The sequence below is a fragment of the Alosa sapidissima genome, chromosome 7 (genome assembly GCF_018492685.1).
Source record: "Alosa sapidissima isolate fAloSap1 chromosome 7, fAloSap1.pri, whole genome shotgun sequence".
NCBI lineage: Eukaryota > Metazoa > Chordata > Actinopteri > Clupeiformes > Clupeidae > Alosa > Alosa sapidissima.
In genome coordinates, this window is record NC_055963.1 from 29,286,891 (window position 1) to 29,314,683 (window position 27,793).

The following is a 27,793-nucleotide window of genomic DNA, read 5'->3' on the forward strand; positions in this document are numbered from 1 at the left end:
AAAAGTTCACATGAGAGCTTTTATTTATTCACTGACAAATTCCCCCGCATGATTCCATGTTTAAAAAACAAGCATGACACTAGAGTGGCAAGTCTGTGTGCATCACCATTTATTACATTTCAAAGTCCTGAATCCAAAAAAAGATTTGTAGCAAAGGAAGCAAGGTCCTGTACAATTTAACTTTTGTAATCTCTTTCTTTTAAATAAAATTGAGGGGAGGGAGGTGAAAAAATAGGACTCGGCCATATAACTTCACAACAGATTTCAACAACCAAGGTGGGGGTGGGGGTATGGACAGCAGGATCTGATGAACCATTTTCAGCGTGGGCACAGAAATCAATGACAGTTTTGAAGACAGACATCTGGTGTGAGCGCATCGTTCTCTAATGCTGGTCATGCTGTACGAATGCGTCACACTCGGATGAGGTCCTTGGACTCCCGCTCGAGCATCATTGCGATGGTCCAACTCTGTCGGCGCACGGAGGTGCCACTTCAGTCATGAGCATGGCGACTTGAAGTTGACAGGGTAAAACATTCAATACCACACATCATTTGCTGGTCACTCCAGAGCTGCACTGACCATTTCAAAATGCCACCAAATCAAATCCAACCTTTTACTTTTGTTAAAACAACGATCCCCTTTTAGGCAGTCGATTTCAGGACATTTTTTAAATACACTTTTCCATTTCCTTCTCTCCCAGGGTCATCAGTAGAGGAGAATGTATGGTGATTTATATTAAAAGCCAGAAGCCGCCTGACCGTGTGGAAAGAGCAGTTTTGCATTTTCTAGACCACATCTACTCATCTTGTTGTACCTCATTGAATACTGAAAGCAAAGTAGGATGAAATGGGCAACAAAGAGAACAGTCCTTCCATCCAGTAAAAATCAGTGTCCTTTTCTTTACCTCATTGTTAAAATCAGTCAAAATGCACAAATAAAGTTGCCTTTTTACTTTGTAAATGTCACAACAAAAATGCTGGGCTCTTTTAAGATCCAATTAAGAGGCAGTCTAACCACTTTCCGTAAGTTCTCAGCAACCCCTGGTACTCATTCAATTAAATATATGTATATATGCCGATATATATACAAAGTCATCAGCAAAACTTTTTGTTTAAAAGTCTAATTTTTTATTATGCTTTTGTTTTAGACCCAGGAGCCTAAAAGACAATGGCTCAATGAAAAAAAAAACAAGGGAAGGAAATGAAATCAGGATATTTTCCTTTGTGTTACTGTTGTTTAGCTGATTTTCTCTTTCTCTCTCTCTCTCTCTCTCTCTCTCTTTCTTTCTCTCTCTCTCTCTCATAGCTTGGTGTTGAATTCTGGCATGGTGAAAACCTCCCTCACTGATGGTCACATGTGGTTTACTAAGACAATCTGCCCCCCTGCTTCTCCCGCATCCAGGCATGGATACGCTCCTTCAGCTCTGGCACTGTGACACAGAATTCACACACACACAAAATATGTATTAGCGGAGTATCTCTATGCATCAAAGATGAGTCATCTTTAACATACACTGATCTATGTATGTATTTCAGTACCTCTAGACACACACAATATCATGTCTTTAGGAAGGATAACATGTTTGTGTTATTAGCGTAATAACAGATTTGTGTTTGGTTAATAAACGTGTGTGTATTTTCTGAAGGCTCTGTATGCACGCCATGTCATTTACCAGACTCCAGCATGCTCTCTGTGAGTTCCTGCCGGTTGAAGGGGTCTGTCGGAGAGTTGAGGAGATGCCGCAGGATGATGGAGCGGTCCATGATGTTGCCGGACGGCAGAATCACCGGATCAGTCATCAGGGTGTCCATCAGAGGGTCTATTATAGACACAGACAGAGAGAGAGAGAGAGAGAGGACTGATACCACAGCTCTGCCGCACAGATCACCGGCCTGAGGCAGCTGACAGGCTGCTACAGCTATGAATTCACATTACAGAAGGATTTCCTGTCGTTTGAATGAGGATCTAGAAGCACAGAGCCTACCTCTGTGCTTCTAGAGCCTACCTCTGTGCTTCTAGATCCTCATTCAAACGACAGGAAATCATATAAAAAAATTAAAAAAAAAAGGTTGTAATAGATATTTAATAGAATTGTAATAGAAATAAAATACAAGGAGATTTTTTTCACCACACACACATAGATATGATTTAAAAGACATAGTGAAATGTTATTGCAAAAAAATGACAAAACTGTAAAATAACTGTTTTGGCCAGTAGCCATCTCCTATGTATGACATGAACTAACCCAAACATAAATAGATAGAGATCTAGATATCGGAGAAGTAAGCTATGTTTATACCCTGCTCCCTAACCCAACTTGACTTGAAAGCGGTCATGGCAAAGGATTCTATTTCTATACAGGGATTAAAAATAATACTGTGGGATCACCAGTGATGTTTCAATCTAGGGTTCCACTTAGTGAGACCTCCAACAGTGAGGGGAGGGCATACCATACTGGAGCTTTACCTATTAAATAGAGGTGCAATATGGGGCATGTCTCCCTATACAACCTCTCTGCAGACACCAGGCAGGTTGTGGTGAGGATAAAGACCCAGCGTGCCAAAAGTGTGTGATGCAGGTGTGTGTGTGTGTGTGTGTGTGTGTGTGTTGAGTGATAGGAAGACAAAGGGGATACAAAAGACTAGATAGGAGACAGATAGGAAGACCATCAGACACAGAGGTCATTCTGACCTTTAAACTCATCGGGGGCGTCACTGTAGTCCATCTCTGACTGGGAGTTCTTGGCCACAATCTCCTCCACCTTCTCCGAGAGCAGCTTGAACTTCTCAATGGCGATAGTGGATTTGATGCCAGCCTTGCGCATCTTGGAGATTACCTCCTCAAACAGCTCCCTGCTATACGACCTCTGCACCAGGGAGAAAAAGAGACAAAAAAAAGTCAAAAAAGAAAATATAAGCAGAGAGAAACAAAGCAGCTGCTTTCAGACCTACGTATAAGTCTGCATGTTCTGTGGATGTCAAGCGGTTGGGCCGTATACCTGAACAACATAACCGGTCATTTGGAATTCCTAACTTAGCCGACTGTTACACTTCTCCCCTTCTAGTATTTCCGACGGACATTATGTAAATGAGCTTGTGACTGAACGAAGCGAATAACATGGAGATTCTGTTTATGTGCGTGTTCAACCACACAGAGATTCTGTTAATGTGCGTCAGCATGTTAGCATCATTTCTGAATCAGCCGTTTGACAAAGCTCCGCTTGTACTACGGAGGACGTGTCTGAAAGCAGAGGCAGAGAGAGAGAGAGAGAGAGAGAGAGAGAGAGAGAGAGAGAGAGAGAGAGAGAGAGAGAGAGAGAGAGAGAGAGAGAGAGAGAGAGAGAGAGAGAGAGAGAGAGAGAGAGAGAGAGAGGGAAGTGTAAAGGAGAGAGGTGAGGGGATGAGCAAGTCTCCCCAAAAAACAGCCTCATTCAGCCCCCCCCTCCCCCTCTCAGGACCTACACTCCATAGGACACATGCAATGCAATATTTGGAGTTTGCTGACAGGGAGACTTTTTGGGCCGTTGCTCCCCCAAAATGTATTCCTCATTCAGGGAGGAAAGCAAAACTCAAAAGATGAGGTTCAAATGTGTCCGGAGTAGTAGTGGCGGGTTCCGAGAGCTTTTATTTCACGTGTGGATTTCTAAACCGGTCTGCACAGATTTCTTGCAACTGTGACATTCTTTTTCATCAATTTACCTTACCTCTCACCTGGGCCACTTAGACTGTTGTTAGTTTTACCCCACTGATGACGTGTTGTTGCAATGGCAACCCGGCTCAGTACGGGAGGAACCGCAGACTGTTTTTCAAAAGGCCTAAAGCAACAGAAGCCCACCTGGTCATCAGCAATGGCCTTGGCGAAGCGTGCGCAGTCCAGCTGCAGGTAGATGTCCGTCAGCTGGTCCAGGAGCTTCTTGGGCTCGAAGCCATACTTCTCGGGGTTCTCTACCTTCAGGTCACGGCACTTGGGTCCACAGAGCTGCTGGAGGTTAAAGTTCAGCATGGCAGCCAGACGAGGTCCCAGCTCCTGTATGGGGGGGGGGGTACCACAGGCAACCCGTCAGTCACACACCGCTGCACTTTTACAGCTGCATTCTTTCCACAGACTCACAGCCAAGCACTGGAGTGTTGGTGGAGCTCACTTTCAATCGTGTCCGCTCTCCCTCGCCCCCACCCCTCCCAACTCCGCTTCCTCTGCCACTATCTCTTTTTCCTCTCTGGCTAAATAAAACCTGTGTTCTGAACCCCCCTTCTGCAGCTCAACTTTCCCTGGGGACTATAAATACCTGAGCAAATCAGGGTGCAACGTGGCCCATCATTCTGTTTCTATATTCCCCTTGGATGCAGGGTGCTACATTTAATGGGAAACATTGTTTTGTGTAATGTAGAAAATGACCTGCTTGAAAATACCTATACACTAACACTATACCTTCACCTGGTCACGTGTATGGAGGCATAATGTGATCTAATTTGATGATGTTATATGGGGCATACCACGGGGAAAATGAGTCCCGTGTTGCAGAAAAAAATGGGTTTATTGGATATTCATAATTCACAGACCTTAGGGCTTAAAACAAGGGGTCATTTGTTCAATTCCGTTTAGCCAACCCAGAGATATTGGTCAAAATGTGAAAGCTATTCTCGTCTCAGCAAAAAAACAAGTTTTGAGAAAACCAGCTTTAAAGTTGGTGAAGTGTAAATGATCTTTGGCTACGGATTTCTTTGGAGAACGGACAACCGAGATTGACAGCGACAGCAAAGAAGACGAGAAATCAGATGGGACGTAGTCAAATGCTGATGAAGATAGGCCTACGTGTCGTTTCAACTGAACCGGCTGCCGACATTCAGAATCTCTATTGTTTAATCTGAAAATATCCGAACTACACAACGCAGCTTCTAAATGCTCCATTCACGCAGGCGGTAAAACTCTTGAGGCATTCGTAGCCTATAACTTGAGGTAGCCTATAATGTTCGATCAACTTCTGAAGAGGACAACAATAGCCTAATGCATAATGTTTTTGAATCGGGTGAAATCTCCGCGAGGAATCTGGTCTGCAACAACCGTTTAGGTGGCCGTTTTTTCTGCTAAATCTCTTTCCTCGCTAAAATAGAAAATTTCTTAAGAATAATTTCGAGTGGATAGCCTATTTATGAGGACTTCTTGAAGAGGTCAAAAGCCAAAACACGAAGTTATCAGACCAAAGAAAACGGAAACTTTCCTGTTCTCACGTAGGCCTACAGCAAGCATCTGAACGAGGAAGAAACTTTAATGCGCAGCCTACACATTTGGCCTTTAAAAACAGTAGTTCTACAGTAAGATATGTCAATGAGTGATAGATAATGCTATGAAGCACGGAAATACGATCGAAATATTACATGATACAGATTGTTTATACAAGCCTTGTTGAGTTCCTGTTGCAAAATGAGAAATAACTGAAAGGAATCTAGGTGCAGTCTTGTAGGTGCCGAAAAGTCTTTGCAAAATCATAGACTGTGACTACATGTGGGAGGGTGTCAAATCTTGTATGGGCAGCATTAATGTACTATATATTGTCGCCACTCGGAGAGGCAAAAGATCAAGAGCAAATTCCACTGTCCTTTTTTCACCCGGTATCACAGTTCCAGACAGCCAGACTACCAGACACAGACACAACCAGACACCATTGAACTGAGCAGGATGCTCATACACCCAACACCACGACATTAACCAGCTGACCATGCTGACTCTGACAGGTACTGAATGGGCAGAGGATGTGTGTGTGTGGGTTACTCACAGGTCGGAGGAAAGGCTTCTGGACCTGCTTGGTCAGAATGTGGAACATGTCCACAGTCTCCGTGGCCAGAGCCAAGTAGGAGCGCGAGACCCGCTCGTCCTGGGTCAGCTGGGACTGCCGACTCTGCTGCTGCTCCTGGGGACCGATCAGAGAGGGAGGTCAGGAGACGGACGATTACAGTTATGCCGCAACGCCTTAGCTGCAACTCTCAGCAAACCCACTCTACACAATTTTGCTTGTAACCAAATCAGTTGGAGGTAGGGTGAACATACTTGCATATTTTTTACATTGCCCCTAAGCACATGAACATCAATCAGAGCACAAACAACAGCTATGGTAGCCAAAATTAATGTTCACTTGGCATAATATTTAAAATTCTGTGTGTAATTATTTATACAACAGCACCCATGTTTAAGTCTGTTAAACTGTCTGATACATATAAACTCTTGCTAAGGTTCTCGAGTGCAGGTCAGTCTTTCTCCTGCAGAGTGGACATAGAGGTGCTGACCCTGGGCAGCTGATCCCACTGCTCCTTGTTCTTCATCTCCTCCTGGATCTCATGGATGCGCTTCAGGGACTCCAGGCTCTCGTCCAGCAGGAAGGTGGTGTCGTTGATCAGCATGTTGATGTAGCGCACAAACTGCTTTCCAGAGCTACAGCGGACATGGAAACAAGCAGAAACTAAGGGGTGAGTGCTCATTTTATAATGCCTCATAACATTAGGATTCTCATTTATGTTTACGCTCGACTTAAATTGCATTATTCTTTTAGTGTTGGCTTATATGCCATTTCACACCGAGAGAAAGTGGAATAAAGCATTAGGTCCAATATTCCAATATGTGGTTTAATGTTAGATAGATAGATAGATACTTTATTGATCCCCAGGGGAAATTCAAGATGTTCTGCATTTCTCATCAGTAGGTCACTTTGACACTAAAAGTACACTCCTACTTCATGACCCTGTATGATATCGGTCCCAACCATGGATAAGGCGCCAGGGTTATCATCACTTCTTGTTTGTTTTGCGTCAAATGCCATAGGCGTCATTGATTAGGGTAGCCTGGATGTTACTGTATGATTATCTATCCTTTGCCCCTGTGTACTTAAACCCTGGATAATTCAGTCAGAGTCAAGTCAGAGACGCATATTCTGAAGTGCATTGTGCATGTATGCCTCTCTCCTACCCTGGAAATCCAGAGTTCTCGCGTGAGCACAATTTGAATTTGCTCAGCGAGTCACTCTGGCAAAGAGTAATGATGCTCATTACTTATTTCCCTTGTATCGTGGGGTACCAAATCACATCGGTGTATCTGATATAGGCGGGCCAGAGGCGAGCTAAACAGATGACGACAGCGCTGCAACTAATCAGTCAGTAAACATTAGTCGTCGTTATCCAATTGCGTCGAAGTCTGGAATCAGTCAGTAAACATTGGTACATTTTCAAATGCATGCCGCCCCTCGAGTTGGGCCGTTACATTAGTTCGGATTTGAGTGTGGAATCTCCAGGCTACCTCTCTCCTGTATACAGCCAAATTAAACTCTGCATCTTGATTGATTGTGATTGTGACTGTGACTGGATCTCGTGTCTCACTTTGATGTGCCATATTTTTGTGACCTAAGCATGGCCTACTCACTTAAACTCCTCCAGGAAGGTTCCGTGATGTGCAATGTTCTGCCACAGGCTCTTGAAGATGGTGCTGATGTGGTAGCGGATGGTGAACTTGTCATAGAACTCGCTGGTAGCACCGGTGTGCTCCACATCTGCACGTTAACAACATAGGGTTACTTTCGGTTACAACAATCCTCTTTATTTAAATGGCATGTGTATAGAATATTATTACAGTATACTATACTTATACACGTCTTATTTAATTGGCTGAGGCTTTTATCAACTTTGCAAGGACCATTCTCCCTAGTGCAACTTTATTATTTTAATACTTTAACTATAGATTGATATTTTTATTATACAATATATATACATATTCTACTGCACATTATAATTTACAGCAGTAACTGTCTGCTCTGTGTAGACTCAGACTGCATCCCTCCGAGGCAACTCAATGTGTTTCTCACCAGTGTAGAACTTCATGAGAGCTGGGACCAGCTGATGGATGGCGAGCGGGTGGTTCTCCATCATCTCGAAGAAGCGCTGAGTGCGGGGTTGCACCGCCGGGTTGGTGACAAACAGCACCTCCACCAGCTTAGCAATCAGGTAGGGGTTGCGGATGTAGTTCTGACTGCAGATGAACACGATCAGGAAGGTCACGATGTCCTGAGTGCAAGGCTCGTACAGGACCTGGGGAGAGTACCTGCAAACGAGATGGACGCAAGGACACACAGACAAACAGTCAGTGTCGAAACAGCAGGCACAGATTTAAGACATACTGCTAGTGCTGCCGCGATTGGTCAACGTAACCGACCATGAAAATTAGTGGACGGCAATTGTTTTAGTCGACGAGTCGTTTTACTATTGACTGCCTATTTATTTGAGGTCTCCCGTCTCGGCTCACGGTAATGTTATTAACTATTTCCTGTGTACAATGACTGTCACAGGAAAATAACTTACTGCACAACGAAGAGCAGGAACTCGGCCACGTCCTCAATGTAAAACTCAGGCAGCGCTGCAAAGCTCTTGGGAATCTCTGGGTTGAGAGGCAGCGTCATGCTGGAGCAGACAGGATGGGAACAGGATTTAGCCAGTGCCGCACATGAATAGGATATATACACGTTTGCAGATGTAAATTAGCCAAAAGCTAACTCTGGTGCAATGCATCAAATGTATTAAATAAAAAAAATTAAAAAAAAGTATTAAATAAATAAAAGAAATGTCATGTTTTAATTGCACACAGTCCCTTACAAATAAAATTGAAATTGAATTGAATTGTAAATGGACGAGCGCCATAGGAAAGCACAGAGAGGTGTTGCACTGGCAGCAGAGGTGGTACGCACTTGGGGTAGGCAGGGTCCACCAGACGCAGGATGAGCTGAATCACCATGCTGTAGAACTGCAGGCATCGGCGCAGCAGATTCTCATCCAGCAGCCCGGCATCTGCACAGGCCTTGGCGCGCACCAGTTTCTGCACAGAGAGACGGGTACACAAGCATGTTCAAACCACTAAAGGACCACGCTGAACACGCAGTTGAGTTATCCCATAAGCAAATGTAGATAACTTTGAATAAAGCAACAAGAAAGAAACTCTTTGGCCAACCTTAAGCTGGGTTTTGCATCTCTTCAGCATCTCCCTGTGGCGACTGGCCAGGGGTAAGTCCTTCCATTGGCTCTCGCTGTTTTTCAGCTCCTCAACCGTCCTGTAACACACACACACATTCTTACTTTCAGAACCCTGGGGACATTCTATCACACCGAGTGTGTTGCTGAAAACCCACCCAGCTCACACGTCTCAAAGAGAAGTCATTAGCTTTGTGTGGGGTTTGTTTGGCTTGAGTGCATTTGGCATTTCAGACACCAGGGGGCCCTAGTGGCTCTAGAGAGCAAGCTGCATAATGAGTGGGCAAGAAGAGGGAAAAAAAAAAAAGAAAAGGGAAAAACATGTCCAGAAATCTGAACGCTCCTCTCCTCTCCTCTCCTCTCCTCTCCTCTCCTCTCCTCTCCTCTCGGGGCCAGTGTTGTGGAGCGGAGGACTTGAACGGCTGCCACTAATGCAGCGCTAACCCATATAAGCTGTTATTTCAGGAGACGTCTGGACACAATGCTACATTAACAGAGCCCTAAGGAGAAGATTAATAAGGAAAAAATAATACATCCTCTCTCTCCACTACAGCAAGAGGGGGGGGGGGGTACGGGGGACTTCAGGGGAGTCCATTTGCTATGGGAGTACCACAGGCAATTGTATTACATGGCCCAAGCTTTGTGCGGTCTATTTTATGAAGCAAGCCTTCAGGACTACCCTAATGAGAACAATGGTTGTACATTCGCTCAGGCAAAGCACAACCTCGTAGACATGGCCATTAGCTTTTGTAGTGCGCAAGTAGTACAAACAAATGAGACTCTTACGACTTTGTGTTCAGTCAAGACAGCCATAGTGTACACAATACTAAACAAGAACTTTCACTTTTAAGTGAGCATCACCCAGAGAGGCTGTGTGTTTAAGGCACTGAGTGGCGCGGAAGGTGTAGTGGATGAGCACACCGTGTAATTCTCCTGGCTAATCTGGTCATTGTGTTACCAGAGTGCCCCACTGATCTGGAGCAAGCAAATAATCCCCTTTGATCGAAAAGCTGCCCGACAACCTTCACATTGTCCCCACAATGTGGATTAAATAACAAACAGTGGCCATCTTTTGAGATTTACAAAGAGCCATATCAAAACCATCTCCGTACGCCTTTTCTTTTCTAAATGTGCAGCTGTGATGTGATATACAGACAGGAGTTGCCTTCGGGGCAGAGTGTGTGTGTGTGTGTGTGTGTGTGTACCTGTTCAGGTCCCGGATGGCTCGGAGCCTGCGGATGTAGCGCCTGCAGCCGGGCAGGATGGACAGGTGATGCGTGTGCAGAGTCAGGAAGAAACACTCCGTGGGGAACTTTGGCTCCGAGAACTTGGACGGGTTCTCATCTGTGAACGCCACACCAGACAAGCAAGGCTTTCACAGCAAATCCAACAGGAAGAGAATATTTCAGAAATACAAGGACAGTACACGGCCCTCTCAGTTACTCAATGACAAGGCAAGTGTGCTTTTCAGGGAGCCAAGGTCAGTATTTGGTTGCAGATATATTAGCAAGACCAATAATGGCGCAGGCAAATTGATCTCTTTTAAAGCTGTTGAGAGAACAGCCTTCATTTAAAACTGACGGCCAGGAACATTGAGCAAATATCTTCTGGGAAGCAATTGTTGTTTTCTTTTCTTTTGGTTTTGTTATTTTTACAGAAAAATGAAACCGTGCAACACATCTATACACACACACACACACTCTATCTGCTGAGCACTGCAACCTATTCACAAAGAGTCCACAACTCTGGCTAAAGGTTTCGGACATTTGAGCTCAACGGTCAATCAATTTACAGCCCACACTTCATCGCTCTTGAAGCAGTGTGTTAATTTGCTGGAGGTGTTCGTGGCAGTACTGACTTGAGTCTCTATATTTCTCTCCCATTTGCAGAGCCAGGGCTGTGTACAGCAAAACACCAGAGTCCACCCTGAACACACAGCTGATGGAGCGTGAGAAGCCGTGAACTGAACGAGTCAAATACTGCATGGGGATCACAATGACGGGCAGTATCTTAGTATCTTACGTATTCATTTGGCTGAGACTTTTATCCGAAGTGACTTAGCCAAATGAATACGTAAGATATTACATTACATCAATTCTTACAAGGGCCAGTTTCGCCAGAGCATCTCGGGGTTAGAGGAGAATTTCCATGATTATGCCCCCCAGACTGTAGCATTGTAGCTGCCTGGCTTCTCTAGCTGTTGGCTGCAGCAACTCGAGCTAGGTAGCACAGGTTTTTTTGTACCGATAGTACACGGTGACCTTGAGAAACAGAGATCTATGTGAAATATGGCCGGAATTCTTGGTCAAGGACACGACAGTGGCAGCCGGGAATTGAACCCTCAACTCTTCTGGCTACTGCTTGCTAGCCCAGTTCCTTAGCCACTATGCTCCCCCCCCCCCCCCCCCATCATCATCAGCAGCACTGCGTGTGGTGGCTGTGTTACTCACGCAGCTCGCCCAGCCAGCCCTTCAGCTCCTCCATGGTGGCCTTGAGCCGGGTCTCCTCGGTGCTGACCTGCAGGCGACACTTGGGGTGGAAGATGTAGAAGGGGTCCACCGTCTCCAGCTTGATCTTCATGCTCAGCTGCTGCAGCACCCACAGGAAGTTCAACATGAAGCCATCCGTGGAGACCAGCTTGTCGTCCGTCTGCGGGGGAAGGTTGGAGGGAGGACGACAGAGACAGAGGGCAGAGAATGAGTGAAAAGCTCATCTCAGTACATCGGTCAACAGTGTGAAGGTAAAGGCCCACACACTACATGCACCATCATGTACAGGTCTCTTTCCCATACTACACATAGCATATTCACATACTAAATATGTCCTTCCAGACAACCAAATAAACCTATTTAATCGAATCTGATCAAAATATGCATTGAATAGTACTGTTTGACTTGAGACTTTTTGTGAAAAGAGCTGCTGTTTGCAGACCTGCCAACCTTGAAGAATTTTTTTGAGTAGCACTTCGAGCCGAGAAAAAAAAAAATTGCTCACGTCGGCCTTCATGCATGCAGCCAAAAACAGACATAGCCATACTCGACACGTTTTGGATAGCAACCCATCTTTAATGTTGAATATCTATCTAAATGGGATCCAATGTGTTCCTGAAAGTGCAAACTGAATCTTTTACAATAGCTCCATAATGATGACAATCTGTTTTAGAGCCTAATAATCCTGACCTATGAAAACCACTTGGGCTGAGGCACTGATGTGGGTATGTTGTCCATTTTCTTTTATGTGGGCCCTATTCAATCATCTGGTATTATACATCTTTTCAATCCATTATTATTACAGATTGATTTTGTAAAGAAATACATCCATCACCCCTGTTATGCCAACATACCTAATTCACCTGGATGTAGGCTACAGTAGATAGAGGCTTATGGACATCTGCTGTTGTCAGTGTGTAGTCCATCCCTTTACTCACAATAACCTACATGTCTTGTTTATTTGTAAAAAAAAAAAAAAAAAACATTCTTTGTTCAATTATTACCTACTGACTAATGCAAACTACCGATTGCTTTTAAAGAATTTCACTTGCACGTGCACTCAAGTTTCTTTCTGATCGCGGTGCCTTTCTACCATCTGTGAGGTTGCAATGATTAGGCCTACATTATCCCAACTACAGTGATAGGTGCGCGATCTCCGTCTGTAAGCCTATTATTTGTTCTCACTTGTACTCACGCAAATAATCAAGAAGAAGGATCCATATAGCCTAGAAATCTAGACGCGCCCCTAGCGACCGCAAATTACATTTGCTGCCAGGGCTAGCCTAGCAACTCTCCGTTGGCTTGTGAGCTCCAGAAATCGAAACTTAATCAGGCCAATGAAATCGTGTATGGAGTCGTTAGGTGGGCTTCACATAATGATTGATGGCAGAATTGCAACGGTTTGGCTTGAATTCCCTACTACTTGAAAACAAATAAGATGGATGTCGCTGCTGGCGAACAGTGTGACACGAGTTAAGCTTTTATTAAGTAGGCAAAGGTTTGAACTAGCCAACTAGCTCCGCTGGTGGGAAACGCATGGGACTCATAGCGCTGCTGCTGTCCTATTGCGTGCAGAGGGAATTTGAAAGACAACTGATTATCCCGCCCCTCGGACTGAGCACTGCGAACGGTGAGTGTCCAGACCCTACATTTTAATGTGGGTCTGGCTCGTCAGGCTAGGATCCATATGCTCCAAAGAAAAAAAACTAATTGAACACTCATTAATGAACAGCTCAAAATATTTCGCCTTGGTCCACTTTCAGACTCGTTGTTAATGGCTGCATTTTGCCTTGGAAAGGTCCGCGCTCCATTAGCGCCTTAGTTATGAAAACTTTAACTATCAGCGACACATTGAAAATACGCTAATTGAGTAATAACTTTCCAAGACATAGTCAAACTATTAGGCCTAGGTGAATTTACAATCGCACTCAGTGGAATATTTTCAGTTTCACAGCAAAACGGCAGCTAGGGGAACGCGAATTTGCGAGTGAACACTTGTTAAACTCACCTCATCAAGTCTTTCATTTAACCCACCGTTGGCTGAAGAAAAAAATAACATAAAGGCCACTATGCTTTGCCTGTCATTCTCACTTGTCACTTTCTCACTCTCTCATCGTCGCATGAAATATATTAGCAGGAGATTCACATGCACAAGGAGCTTTCCGGAGAAGTTGGTTGTCTGCTCGTTTTGCGTAGTTTTAAGTAAAAAATCGTAGCAGCGTATTTTGATGTGAAAATGCGTGGTTGCTACGCAAAATGCGTACAGGTTGGCAGGTCTGTGTTTGCGAAAAGTGTTGACTTTGAGAACGCTGTGATAAATGTGAGAGCCAATGAGTGCGAGCGCTCCGCTGCCCACCTGCATCTGGGCCTTCTTCACATTGCGGTTGACCAGAGCGGCCATGTAGCTGAGGGCGGCCTCCCTCGTCTCCCCATTCAGCAGGATGTTGTGGAGGATCTTAAAAAGGTCTCCCTGACGTCCAGAAGAAGGAAGGGAAAAAAAAAAAAAAAAAACACACAGCACATTTATTTTACAATTACCAGGCATCGTGTAGGAGTCAAAGATCATGTATTAAATATAAAACAAACACAAAACCTGTTTGCTGCAGGGAGTGATAATGTATTACTACTGAAAGATTCAAACGGGTGAAGGAGGAAAAGGGATCAGCTGACTTACTTTCACTACTCCAGAGAGCTCATTAAAAGCCTTAGTCAGAAGAAGAGTGTCTAAGAGGGTGAGTGCATGGGTAGGGTACATATATGCAGAGTAGTGTGTGTGTGTGTGTGTGTGTGTGTGTGTGTGTGTGTGTGTGCGTGCGCGCCTGTTGCAGGGCGTACCCGGGCGGACTCCAGATAATGCTGCAGGGACTGACTGACCACACGCGTGTTCTCCATCGTAATGGCAGGGCCTGAGAAGTACTTATCCCCCACTTTGGTCTGTAACAGAAGGGAGTCATACACACACAGGATGTGAACAGACAAGTCATTTGCACCTTCTGCACGAGAGCATACAACTTAAAGGACAACTCTGGTCTAAGAACAACAAATTCTATTTTTGAATGATTAAGAGTGTAAACTTTCATGGGGAACCAAAACAATGTTAATCGGAGTAGTTTTGAGAAAGACCATAATGATAGGGGGGAAGCTTGTTACTTGAAGCCGCTGATAAGGCTCAAAACATCATCCCACTCCTGTGATGATGTGGAGAGGGTCCCTATAGACAAACTGAAGTCATTTTATCTATGTAAGTGTACAGAAAGGGTATAAAAAGGACTGTCTGTGCAGTCAGTGTATTACCTTACTATTACTCTGGTCACTGCCATCTTGTAAGAAGAAAGTCGGTACAAGTCGATTACCAAACTTCTTTCACGTCCATTGACAGTTGTTTGTGTGCCGTTTGGTAATCGACTTGTATGACTTGGCCTTCACTTAGCAAGATGGCGGCGAGGTTGAATTTAGACTGTAGGTTGTTCTTGAAATGAAAGTTGTCCTTTAAAGGAAAGATATAGAGTAAGAGTAACTCACGTCATCCTCTGCAAACACAGACAGGCTGAAGAATGTTCCAAGGAAGGACAGTCTCTGGACCTCTCGACCCCCAGCAGGACTCAATGGCTCCGGACACCACAGCGGTAGAGTGGTGATCTGTGACACACACACACACAGAGTAATGTAAAGATTCACCTGTGCGCTATTATCTCCACCCAAAATGATGATGAAAAAAGTTTTTTTGCGTTGTCAGCACTCACCAAATTGCACATGGGATGAGTTTTGCCAAACTTGATTTCACAAAGCTCAGCTAAAGCCTGTCGGGAAAACAAAAGATCAGATTAGAAGGGACAAGACAGATTCTTGCTCTGCTTTTTAATTCCCAAGATTTAATTTACAAAGCCCACTTATTGACATTCACAGCAGGGCTCTGGGACTTGAATGAGAATAGACAGAAGCCATCTTAGCCCATCTTTCTAATGTATCTCTTCTTTGTTCTGCTGCTTCATGGTGCTTTGAGGCATCCAAATGCTAGAATTGAATCAGGCACTGAGACGTCGGCGTGTTTCCTGAGACAACCTTCAGCATTCACACACTCACAGGTCTCACTATAGAGCGCGCGCACACACACACACACACACACACAGGTACCACCTCCTCACACACACACTTATTATCACGCCTTTACTCACAGGTGACTGTGCTCGCACCACTCGGCGCTAGACGCATAAGCACCCCTGTTGGCATGGTACCCAAAAGGAGTAGGGGGTGTAGGGGTAGGGGGGTGGGAGAACAAGGCAGCCAATTACAGAGTGAGCGGAACAAAAAAAAAAAAAAATGTTTACCATCAGGGGGTACTTGAAGTTGTCACTGTCAAAGGAACATTCTTTTACCGCCAGGCCGAGCCCTTGGAGGATGGGCACGAAGATCTGCAGGGAGAGAGACGGATGACAAGAGAACGCGGCAGGGGAGCCGTTAGAAGGCAAGGCGGAGCAAAAGAGAAAAGGCAGACAAATCTTTCTGACTGGCACGACAAAGAGATGCTGCCCTTTCATAAGCACATCTTAAGACTTTCTAAACAGCAGGGGGCATATATAGCCTAGCGTGTTTAGCGCAAAAACAACTGACAGGAAGAATGGGAGATAAGAGGGAGAAAGAAAGAGAGGGGGGAGACAATGAAAAAGAAAGGGAGAGGGGGATATTACTAATAAAAACCACAGCCAGAGTGTCCTCCACATCACTGTATCCTTCTCTCCTTCCCTAATCTGCTGTGAAGAACACACACCTGTTTGAACACCTCCTCCTCCTGGTGAGTCATGCGGAGGAGCTCCAGGATGAAGCCGTATGGAAGGTTCCGGCACAGCATGTAAGGGACCAACAGCGACGACTGCAGCGGAGCCCTACACGGGGAAACACACACCGCTGCTGTCAGGGATTCCTTCCTCAGAGTCCCTGTGTGTACACTTGCAAACTTGCAAACACCGGTGCCCACTTTCTTACACACACAGGTGCAGACATATAACATTACTATACTATAGACATAGTATTTCACATAGTATTTCTAATAGTGTTTCTATGTCTAAACAAATAAAAGTTATTAAGAATATCAAAGTCTGTACAGTATTTAGGTCATTGAAAAAATGACCTAAATATAACACCCACATAACAACCCCCCCCCCCCCCCCCCCCCCCCACACACACACACACACACACACACACACACACACACACAACCCCATAAATCCCCAACAACTAAAATCCAAAGAGACTGAGAAAAAGAGCAGGTGAGTTGGAGCTGGCCCAGTGGGCTGACTCCTGGTGGGAGGTAGCGTATGTGCCCCCATGTGGAGGGGCAGCTGGGGACTGACCTGGGTTGGGTGAGGGCCCCCTGCAGCACCAAAGCAGCATGGGAAATACACTGGGAGCGAATGTTGCTGAGCAGCTGACTGACACAAGGCTGGCTGCACATCTGACGGGGCAGAGAGAGAACACACACAGACAGGCATGAGGCCAAACAGGTTCACACACACACACACAGGTTTCACTTTCAGTGGTACCATGTTATGTGTTTACTTAAACAAGACAATGGAACATCCCTGTGACTGGCTGCACACTGAAGGGAATTGCTGTTACATTAACCAGCCATCTCTGCATATCAATTCCCCACAGCCCTCTTCCAAGTCATAAAGTTCATCACCACAGCACTTTCTACTGGAGATGTGACGTCTCCGCCATCGTTCCCTACCTTGGGCGTTTTCCTCTCCTCCATGCCCACACTGTCGAAGCGCTCAATGAGGTAGTTCAGCATCTCCGTCTCCTTGCACGCCTCGATGGTGAAGCGGTCACTGCCCGAGTCAGACACCGACGGCCCTCCTGAGGCACCCAGGCTGCAAAACAAAAAAACAATAAACAAACAAAGAAACAAACAAACAAAAACTCAAACGAGCATGAGAGCAGGGGGAAAACACACAGCAGTAGCAGAAGCAGTGTATTTGGCCTCCTAGAGAGAGAAGAGAGGGAGGGAGAATGAGGGAGTGAGAGAATGAGAAAGAAGGAGAGAGGGAGAGAAAGGGAAAATGTCATCTTTTCCCTGCTGTGCCGTAAACAAATCCTCCAAAGCCTTGTTGTTGCACAACAGCCAACGATCACGGTCAGACAACTTAATTTACACTCTAAGGTTTTATAAAACCTGACTGCAATCACAGGTTTTCAACACACACACACACACACACACACACCACTCTGACGCAGGGGAAATGTCGAGGCTTTCTGGAGCTGCTTTACAAGTGGAATCTGGTCTGCCTCAGCACATATCTCTCTCTCTCACACACACACACACACACCGCATAAACAAAGGCACGTCGAGAACGCCTGCGGAACGGCGAGATCTTGTGACAAATGCGTGGTTAGTGGAGGATTTCACAGGCACGCTGGAAGCCTGGCCAGAGAAGATGAGATGCAATGCTTCACTTCACAGCAGAGGCATACCAGACCTGTATTAGTAGTGTTACTGATCCAACAAACCCCAGCAGAATCCTATTCTGACACCTCACAATGCACAGCTCTTCATAATACATCAGCCCATATTTGTTCATGTCCACAGCCTAATACAACAGATATCAAATTCATAAAAATGTCATTTATTTGTATTTTTGTAACTGACATCTATGCAGATCTTTGTTCAGCATAAGACCATCCAAAAAAACTGATTTGACCATGACCATATGAAATGCAGGGGCTTTGCTAGCTTTTCAAACATGAAACAAAGTTCAACCAAACTCTTCTGAAGGCCAATGCAACAGACAAGCACCCTTGAATCTGTCCTTGGACAGAACATGTCTACCAAGGCGTCTACTTCAGCATGGAAATGCTGAAAGTCTTACTCAAAGGCTCAACATATAAATACTAAAAGTCTACATAAAAATGTGGAACAGAAGAGTAGAGCATCACACTGCATACATCTGATTAGTGCACATGCATTACTATTATGCAGGGACATCATCAAAACTAAATTACATTTGTGAAGTCCAAGGCAACAGACCCTTGCACTGGACCCATCTACCAACAGCCCACACCTAAGGTTATACAAGGAACTGGACTATTCACACCCACTATCTACGTGCCTGAATGTGGAGGCTAACTATGCTGCAGACACCAGCTCTGTTAGTGGCCAGGCAGCACGCAAAAGCATGCATGGCACACACACAGGAGGGGCGACGCTCTCGGACGTGAGCAGGCAGCACCGCGCCGGTACCTGGAGCCAAACTGCACCCGAGAAAAATCCTCCTCCTCCTCTTCCAGTTCTTCATCACTGCTGTCGGGAGACACGTCGGAGAGGGCGAAGAAGAGGAGGGAGAAGGGGCTAGGTCACCGAGAGAGAGAGAGAGAGAGAAAGAGAGAGAGAAAGAGAGAGAGACCGAGAGAGACAGACACGAGCAGGAGCGACAAATGACAAAAATAACAGAACAGGAGAAAGATGGAGACCATAAATCAGAAAAAAGGAAAAACAACAAGTAGGGGGAAGGAGCCAAGCATGATGGGAGATAGGAGAAGGGACTATTTCTTATGATGATGCCCTTAATACATGAAATACATTCATTACCAAATGACTATCGTAATATATCCATTTCAAATCGGTTCACAGTATCAGGCCTTAAAGTGTTACTCGAATTCATCCACAAAACACTTTCACAATTTAACCAAAATTGGCCACTTTTCAAAGCATACGTGAAGTCTTTACTATTTCTGTTGTTGACAATTTTCAAATCATGCGCTTAGCAAAACACCATAGGCACCTTCATAGCAGCTGTGTTAGTACTGAAGTGTTAGCTGGGGGATAATAATGTCTAAGGAGCATTTCACAAATCAAGTTTTCTAAAAAATCCAGACTGAATGTCCTGTGGAGATCCTGCTTTGTGAAAAACACCTTTAAAGGAAAAGCCATCTTACAATGTCTTCCTTTTACTTAAAGGGGAAAGGGTTAGGTATACAAGCATTAAGAATTTGTTGCCTTTTTTAAGCAAATAATCAACACTCCAGGACATCACTGGGTATTAATAATTAGGTGCAGTAAACACAAGAGACTGTGTACAAATTACTCAGTCTCCATCTCTACAGATAAGCCCAAAAGGAGTGGGGGGGTTGCTCATCAACTGGATTAGCCGTTTTAGTTGCCACTGCCTCACACAGCACATACAAATCAGGTGGTACCTAGAGGGCATCCTGGCAGCAAGGGCAGTCCGTCTAGCCCTGGCACTGGGGGAGCTGGGTGGCGGCAGGGGCAGGGGCATGGAGCCCGGTTGCCACTGGCGGGGGGAACTGAGGGAGGCCGTCAGCGGGCTCGGGCTGAAGGACGGGCCCTGCCCCATGGATGTGGACCTGGGGCTGGGGCTGGGGCTGGGGGGCAGGGCGGAGGCCGAGCCCCAGGGGGAGCTGAGGGAGTAGGGCCGGTATCGCTGGGAGATGGGCAGCGGGGAGGTGGGGGAGCCCAGGGCTGCTGGGCGGAGTGGTGGCGGGTCGGTGGGGGAGAGAGGGGTGGTGGGAGTGGTGGAGGTGGACGACGGAGCACTCATTCGGGCTGGGTTCAGGGCTAGAGGGTGGGGACTACACCCATACAGACTGGAAAACGACAGTGAAGAAGAGATTTGGCAGAAGAAAACAGAACAAACACACACATACACACAAAAGTAGACTAACTAAAGTTTGACAAGTAAGAATAAGCCAAGAAATGGTGGTGAAAAACATCCACAAGACTGTAATGAAAGGCGAGGACAGACAGAGAATCTGACCACAAAGGAATGTGGATGGCCAGAGAAGCCATCAGAAGAGAGACTGGGCCTGTCTGGCCAAAGAGCTGCACTTGCCTGGATAGAGAGCCGGCACCGAAGGAGCCAGCACACGGCATCATGGGACTGCTACCCTGACTGGAGGGCGGTTGCAGGGTCAGGTGGTGGTCGGGGGATTTGGCAGCGGTGATTGGCTGGGACGTGGCGGTCAGGCTGGCAAAGGGGTTGTGGTGGACCCGTGACTGAGTGGACATCATGAGAACCTCCATCAGGATTTGACCGATGAGGTCTTTGAAATCCGAGTAGACTGGGGAAAGGGTAAGGTAAAGACAAAACAGGGTATGGAGCAAAAGCATCACAATTTCTTTCCAGCGGCCTGCTACACAGATGTCAAACAGGACCGTCCAGTGTATCAGACACATCTATGTAAACAATCTTGCAGTTCTGGTTTGTACATCCCAAACATCCCATTTCCCAAATTTCACATAGGCTTGATGTTTGAAATTGGCCTATAAGACCATCAAATGCATCAGTGGAAAGCAAGTAGCTGATTTTCTCTGCCCGTTCGTGTCCCCCGTCTCACCATCTTTTGGGTTCTTCTGCTGAAACTCGGCGGCCAGGGCTGGGAGGAAGATGACGTCGCGGTCCTGCTCCTTCCAGGACACGCGCAGGATCTTACAGATCAGCTGCAGGGCCTGCTCCTCCGACACATCAGAGTTAGAGGAGGACTCCTAAAAAGGGTGGGGGTGGGGGTGGTACACACACAGACACAAACACACACACACTATTAGTCTTTGCGCTTGATTCACAATACTGGCTGTGGCTGTTTACGCGCCAGCGCATGGACAGAGGGGTGGTGTTGATAGGGTGCAATTTATGAGGCTGACATTTACGCTGGTGTCCAGAAGCCAACAGCGGATTGGTTCAATCTTTAATATGAACAGCTGTGCTCAGGCACAGTCAACAAGCAGGAGAGTGAGGCAAGACTCATGCCGATGCTGCACGCACCAGACCATGTACAGGACTACCTACATCAGGATTTCATAAAATGATCCTTAAAATGAATGGTTTTCTGTATGATAATGGTGCTGAGTGCTTAGCGTTTTCTTTGAAACAATGGCCAGATGACAAAATCACATGGGATTAGTGTGTTTCCCCTCACTGTGTGCTGAGTGTGTTTCACTAATTCACGGATTGGGATAAATGCAGAGACCAAATTTCCCTCACGGGATCAAAATAGTATATACTTACTTATACTTATGTCAGCTATACTATCAAAGTGTTACTTTAATCAGTATCGGCAGGAAATGACAACATGTTAAAGTAAATCCTGCATGCTCTCCCAGATAGGAAACCTCCGTCATGCATATTGGCTATCCAAGCCTTAAGCTCAGAGCACCATTCTGAATGTCTTTAAGAACCTTCCCACCAGAGTATTGTTATACCAAGCTAAATGTATCAGACTGATTCAAAAATCAGTGGATCAGTGTTTTGGTACTGTGTTTCACTAGTGTGAAAGGTAGCCGATACGTATACACTGATAGTTGACACTTATGCTACTGCATGTGCCTTTCAGATAATTTTTAATCCACTCTCAATTTTGGGGAAATGTGCATAGCGGTATTTGAGAAGGCTAGTCAGTCAACTAACTCTTTATGCCATATAATCAAAATAGAACAGAAACATTCTAAATGATATTATTCTTAAAAAAAAAAACTAAAGAGTAACCAAAGTACTCCACTGATTATTTAACACTCTGCTTTCTTTGAAGCTTTGGTGAATCTGTGGTAAAGGGGTGTCAACCTTCTCAGAGAGGTTCCTCTTCTCTCGGCGATCACTGTCTTCCACCTCCATGTTCTCAATTCCTGAGTCCACATCCACCTGGGACATGCTGGCAGAGGCAGGGACAGACACGAGGAGAGGGCAAGTTAGGACACATTAGCACTCGAAGAAAACAAACACTTGTGCATTCACCCAAGAGCTCATCTCATCACCACTAAAATGCAACTGTTGCCACAACATGTGCATTCCAAGGATGATGTTTTTATTTAGTTTTTCCTTTATTGTTGTATTTTGTTTTGCTGAACCGTTATCTTGTCCTATCTCCCATCTCCCTGTCCTTCACATTTTAGTATCGTAATATCGGGGGGGGGGGGGGGGCTGTAGCTGCTTACCTCTTTTCACAGGAGGCAGTGTCAATGTCCATGCTTTGGGATCGGGACAAGGTCTGTGACTGGGTCTCCAGGCTGTTGGAGGGAGAGCTGGAGAGAGAGCTGACCCCCTCACTGCTCTGGCTACGATACGCCACCCCTGTGAGAACGCACGTGCACACACACACAGTGAAGGCCTCTTACACACTAGACAGGTATTCATAATATTTAATTTTATTAGCTTTTCACTATTGCCAGTGTATAAAAGAAGAATAATACACTGTGGTGTTGTGGGATTTTCATAAACAAGTGAGTTGCACAAGACCAGGGTCACAACATCTCACAAGCGTAACATATCCATGTCTAGAGGTATCCAGCTAATATAAATAAATATAGCTGGATTCTGGGCACATGATCAAGATTTCACACATAAGACAGTTACCGTGTTACATAAAAATCATCTACACATTCTTTGAAAGCGGGAGATTTTCTACAAGCCACCTGGCAACCTCCAAGACAACAAAAGCAGGTCTTGTTTGCTTAGAATACACACTGACAAGTCCAGAGGCCATCTGAGCACAGTGACCTGATCTCCCAGAGAAACAAGGGCATCTAAATGCATCTAACGGCTAAGTAGCCCCAATCGATCCTAAGTGTATTTTTAGCTGCTTTGAGTGAATGGCTTTCTATCCTCAACAACAACAACATCCTAAAAAGCATTGACTGTCTTTGCAGCTGTGCCATCCCCATTTGTTTATTAGCCAATGGATTTCTAAACATTAAACACTCTGGCTTTTCTTGCTAGCCTACTCCTGCCCCAACTCTCTGATCATCTGTTCTAGAAAATGTTAAATCCTTTTCCACAATAGCATTCAATTGTTCCTACTGCCCCAGCATATAACCCCCCTGCATATAACCCAGCGTTTTCTAGAAATCTCTTGAGCTCTTCTTTGAGTGGAGTTCACAGGGCAATAAAAAAGCAGAACAGGCTCTATTGTCCTAGTGTAGATTCTAGAGAAGCGCAGCCAGTGATGCTTTTTTTTTTTAGAACTACAGTCATGAAGCCTGATGTAGAGCGTGGACTGTACAGATCAACTACACAAACAAGCTAAAAGAACTGGTAGACCTGCACCATGGGATGTTTTAGAGGCCTGTGCAAAAGCATCACACACTATTATGCACATTGAAGTTTATTTGTTGCTCTACCTCTACTGAAAAGCTCAAAGCTACTATTTGAAAAGACTATTCTGTAGATAACTTGTCACTCTGTCAAACACTGAGTAAAGACTCTCATAACTAGTCTGAATAAACGTATAAAACAGGTGTTCCTATTAGGTGAAAGAGCAAGAGCCACGCTATCGACAAACCTATGCTACAGATATGAGCTTCAACTGAAAGCCTTACTATGACAGGTCTGATCAACATTTTACAATTAGACATGTGAGAAACTAGGTCCAGTTCATCCAATCGACCTACACTGAACTATGCACCGGCACGAGAGAGAGAGAGAGAGAGAGAGAAAGAAAGAAAGAACGAAAGAGAGGTGCTAAGCCTGGTACAGTATGACATTGCACTTTCCCTTCAGAGAGACGACACAGTCATCCTTCACCAGCAAGACGCAGCAGGTAACCTCTGCTTCAGCTGAGAGCTGATAACATCTTCTGCCTACGGAATTTCCCTACATGCGCTTTGCTCATCTGGTGCTGTAAGCGTCTATGTAAACACGATACTTCTGTAGCAAAGAAGCAGGCAAGGCCAGCGGCTCCGATATGAAACCCTGTGTCAGCTTTTTGATCTCTTATGCATGATTCATTAGCATCCTAGGGTCTATCCACCATCTTTGCTCACAACAGAGGTGGAGATACTGTAGCGAGACATTAGAGCTGAATAGATCATTTACTTAAGTAGACAGTAAATCACATATTTGAAAAGCAGTTTTGCTCTGTGTGTGGGATGGGGAAAAGAGAAGATGACGTCAAATGGTGAATTGGCTACTCTGACGATCACATTTGATACAGAGGAAATACAATAAATTCCTGGAAACAAATATAACACAAACGTGAATTACGCTACTTCACATCAAAATATACCCTTTGTTACAGGTTGAACCAGAGAACTGACGGAGAAGGACAAAACCACTGAATGGGGTTTTTCGGTCCTAACACATATATCAGCTTAGGGGCCACAAAAGCAACCTGAGAGCTATGCCAACGGCATGCAAAACCAGAAAGGTGATAAGAATAAATAAACTAATCACTTTCAGGTAGTAGTGAAAACGTGGTTAAGAGAGTCCCACTCAAATAAAAGGAGGACATCATGACACGATTACTTACAGTTGTGCTCATAAGTTTACATACCCTGTACATACACATGCTAAAGTTGACTAAAAGGAGGAATAAAAAAAATCATCTTTTGGAAATGTATCTAAATAAATGTTCTTCCTTAAAATGGACCCTTTCAAGAGAGTTCCATTATCAGCATCATAGTTGGCCCCACAAGACTTCCTTTTTAACATTCCATATGTTATCTTAATGCAGAGGAAGTAGATTGGGGCCCAAATAGAACGTTCAAGCATTGTTTTTGTTTACCTTGTTGAAAGGGTCTATACAGGGGCCATAAGTGTGCATACCCCTATGCTAAATTACCATAGAGGCAGGCAGATTTTGATTTTTAAAGGCCAGTTATTTCATGGATCCAGGATACTATCCTGATAAAGTTCCCTTGGCCTTTGGAATTAAAATAGCCCCACATCACATACCCTTCACCATAACTAGAGATTGGCATGGTTTTATTTCAGTTAGCCTAATAGCTGGTTTGATTTGCATTGAGAGATGATCTTATGGAAAGTACCCCATGCCAATCGTGAGATATGGTGAAGGGTATGTGATGATGTGGGGCTATTTTAATTCCAAAGGCCAACAGTGCTGTATTTTAAGGAGGAACATTTATTTATTTTCGATACATTATTCATTCACAAAGAAAATTGGTGTCCTTAAAGGTTGTATCTTTCCTCATTTTTTAAATTAAGACATTAAGATCAATTTCCAAAAGAAGATTTTCTATTCCTCTTTTTAGTCAACTTTAGCATGTGTATGTACAGGGTATGTAAACTTATGAGCACAACTGTATCTATTCTAATGGTATTTCAACGGTTATCGATTAAATTCAATATGCCTACAAATTACGAACTACGAAACAAATTACGAACTACGAACCAACTGCAGCACTTTACCTGAGGCCCCCATCGGGGAGGTGGCAGGTGTGGTGATGCTCTGGGTGTTCAGGCCCAGAGTATGAGAGGGAGCAGATGGCATGGGCTGCGGCGGGGGCCCCGAGGGGCCGGGCAGGGGACCCGGAGGGGTCTCTCTCTGCGGAGACGTCAGGGGCGTGCTTAGAGGGGTGCTGGGCTGAGACGTCTGCCCCCCAGCCAGCCGCGCCAACCGCCTCCTGCGGATCTGCAGAACACACAAGGACCAGTTTAGGTTAATCAGCTGCCATTTTTACCACAGCGCCACGAGAGACAGAGCCACATCTCCGGATCAATGCCCAAAACATGACCTATTTGCTATGTTGCTGGGGGAGAGGTAAAGGGTGATCATTTTGTTTATGCAAACCAGAACCTGCTTTCAATTACAGAATTGGCCTATTTTTCCGTACAACAAGGTCCTAATGTGGCAAGGTAAGAGAACAAAGTAAAAGAAGTCATTGCTCCCTTCAGCACTTGGAAAACTACATAAAAGGCCATCAGTGTTAGGGCAAAACAATAGAAAACAACATTCCTCTGCTGTTCAGGACTAAAATCCACCAAACTGCTATTTGGCCTATATTAGTATATAGACTACATGGTCGACTTCTGTAAAATGCTTTACATAGGAATAGAAAGGTGACAGAGCAAGCATAACACTCCTCTCACGTACATTAAGCAAAAATAATAATGGTTCATAATTTCATGATAAAGGATTATCGATTCAGTAAATATGATTGTCACTAAATTATGCCTAATAAAGACCAAATAATGCACATTGCACCTACATCGGAAAACGAATTGACTACATTTGGATATGTCGTAAGAACATAGGGGGAGAATGTCTCAGTTTAAGCTTTTATTTAGATGAGAAAATATTGCGACTCTACATCTGCACGGGAGTATTTTAGTTCACGAGAAGGTGAATATTTCAAGCGACGTGCAGAATTTGTAAACCTTCAGAGTGTGTAATCGTGATAACATTTTCGTATGGAACAAATCACAGTCAAATCGTTTATTGGGAAATAATAGGCTACAGTTCATAGCTTGTCAATCGTGACATGTCCTATCAAACGACACAACAATTCTTAGAAATCTGGCTAACTTGCCTAGCTTGCTCGCAGGCAAACATATTTTGGTTCCTAAGCAAATGTGACTAAGAAAATACATGGCAGCTGAAAATGCTCCCCCGACATTTTTTTAGAGAATCTGACTCCACGAAGAATACATTTACCCCGTAGCCGACCAAAATGCAACAAAGATCGACTTGTTTATTTGTCTCTTGGCGTTGGCTAGCATAGCTCGATAGCTATGACCAATTCATGGGCAAGAAACGTTAGGAAGCAAAGAGCTATGTAATATGCAACTTAACGATGGTTTAAAACGACATTATACTGCTATTACATGATTTTGCCATATGGTGTATCATATCATCTAATAACTTCCCAAATCCTACTATGAATACTCTCGTATTTCACCTCGAACTCAAACACAGAGCATTTTAGCTGGCTAACTTAGCCTTCGGCTAAAAGCTACTGTATCATGCTAGTAAGCTAACGCTAGCTTACAGGGAATACCAATGCCTCGACTGAGGAAAAGGTGACAATGACATGCAATCAAACCCAGAGCGTTGTGAAAGCAATTAGTATACAACCGGGGCTAGATAAATATACTCTTTCTCAAATAAAACGAACAATCAGGAGAGAAACAAGAGTGACCTTACCTCGTCGGCACTGAGCTCTTCCATCGTCTTTCTTTTAATTTTAGCTAAATAATTTTGCTAGCCTGCCAGCTAGCTATCTTATAATGGCCAAAAGTGCATAGTCCACTAAGTCAAACAAAGAGCAATAACGTTAAACCTTGATTGTCTTGTTATAATGTTTAAAATAAATGGAGAGACACATGTACAGTTTCCTTCTTGAGATGCTTTCCTAACCGAATTCTGTGAAGAATGAAACAAACACAAAAGTATTATTCATCAAAGCCAGTCAAAACACCATCGCGGCCATTTTGGATATCAGATCACGTGACATGGGACAGATTTTAAGATGCGGCAGTCCACTGAGGTCATCTGAGAGGTTGGCCTAAAATGATTGCTACATATTTGGCTACATGATCATACACGTAGCCTAAGTGCTT

The 27,793-nt window shown here is 44.7% G+C and overlaps 1 protein-coding gene across 3 annotated transcripts; it reads right to left on the reverse strand.

Moving 5' to 3' along the window:
* Positions 1-27,682, reverse strand: ube4b (ubiquitination factor E4B, UFD2 homolog (S. cerevisiae)). Of its 3 annotated transcripts, none has more exons than XM_042097035.1 (29): positions 27,378-27,682; positions 25,643-25,865; positions 22,435-22,570; positions 22,064-22,151; positions 20,844-20,991; positions 20,339-20,567; positions 19,686-20,093; positions 18,730-18,789; positions 17,221-17,362; positions 16,844-16,944; positions 16,261-16,375; positions 15,821-15,904; positions 15,236-15,292; positions 15,015-15,131; positions 14,328-14,426; positions 13,849-13,962; positions 11,454-11,652; positions 10,209-10,347; positions 8,984-9,083; positions 8,724-8,851; positions 8,341-8,439; positions 7,848-8,083; positions 7,409-7,535; positions 6,283-6,427; positions 5,775-5,909; positions 3,836-4,027; positions 2,693-2,867; positions 1,674-1,820; positions 1-1,430 (listed from the first exon to the last, which is right to left on the reverse strand). In XM_042097035.1, the coding sequence occupies exons 1-29, from the start codon at positions 27,399-27,401 to the stop codon at positions 1,366-1,368; spliced, it is 4,032 nt and encodes a 1,343-aa protein (XP_041952969.1). In that variant the 5' UTR covers positions 27,402-27,682; the 3' UTR covers positions 1-1,365. The 3 variants fall into 3 exon arrangements, with proteins under 3 accessions (XP_041952969.1, XP_041952968.1, XP_041952970.1); XM_042097034.1 differs by having other exon boundaries at positions 18,730-18,837; XM_042097036.1 differs by lacking the exons at positions 18,730-18,789; positions 19,686-20,093 and having other exon boundaries at positions 27,378-27,681.
* Positions 27,683-27,793: the final 111 nt, after the last annotated feature.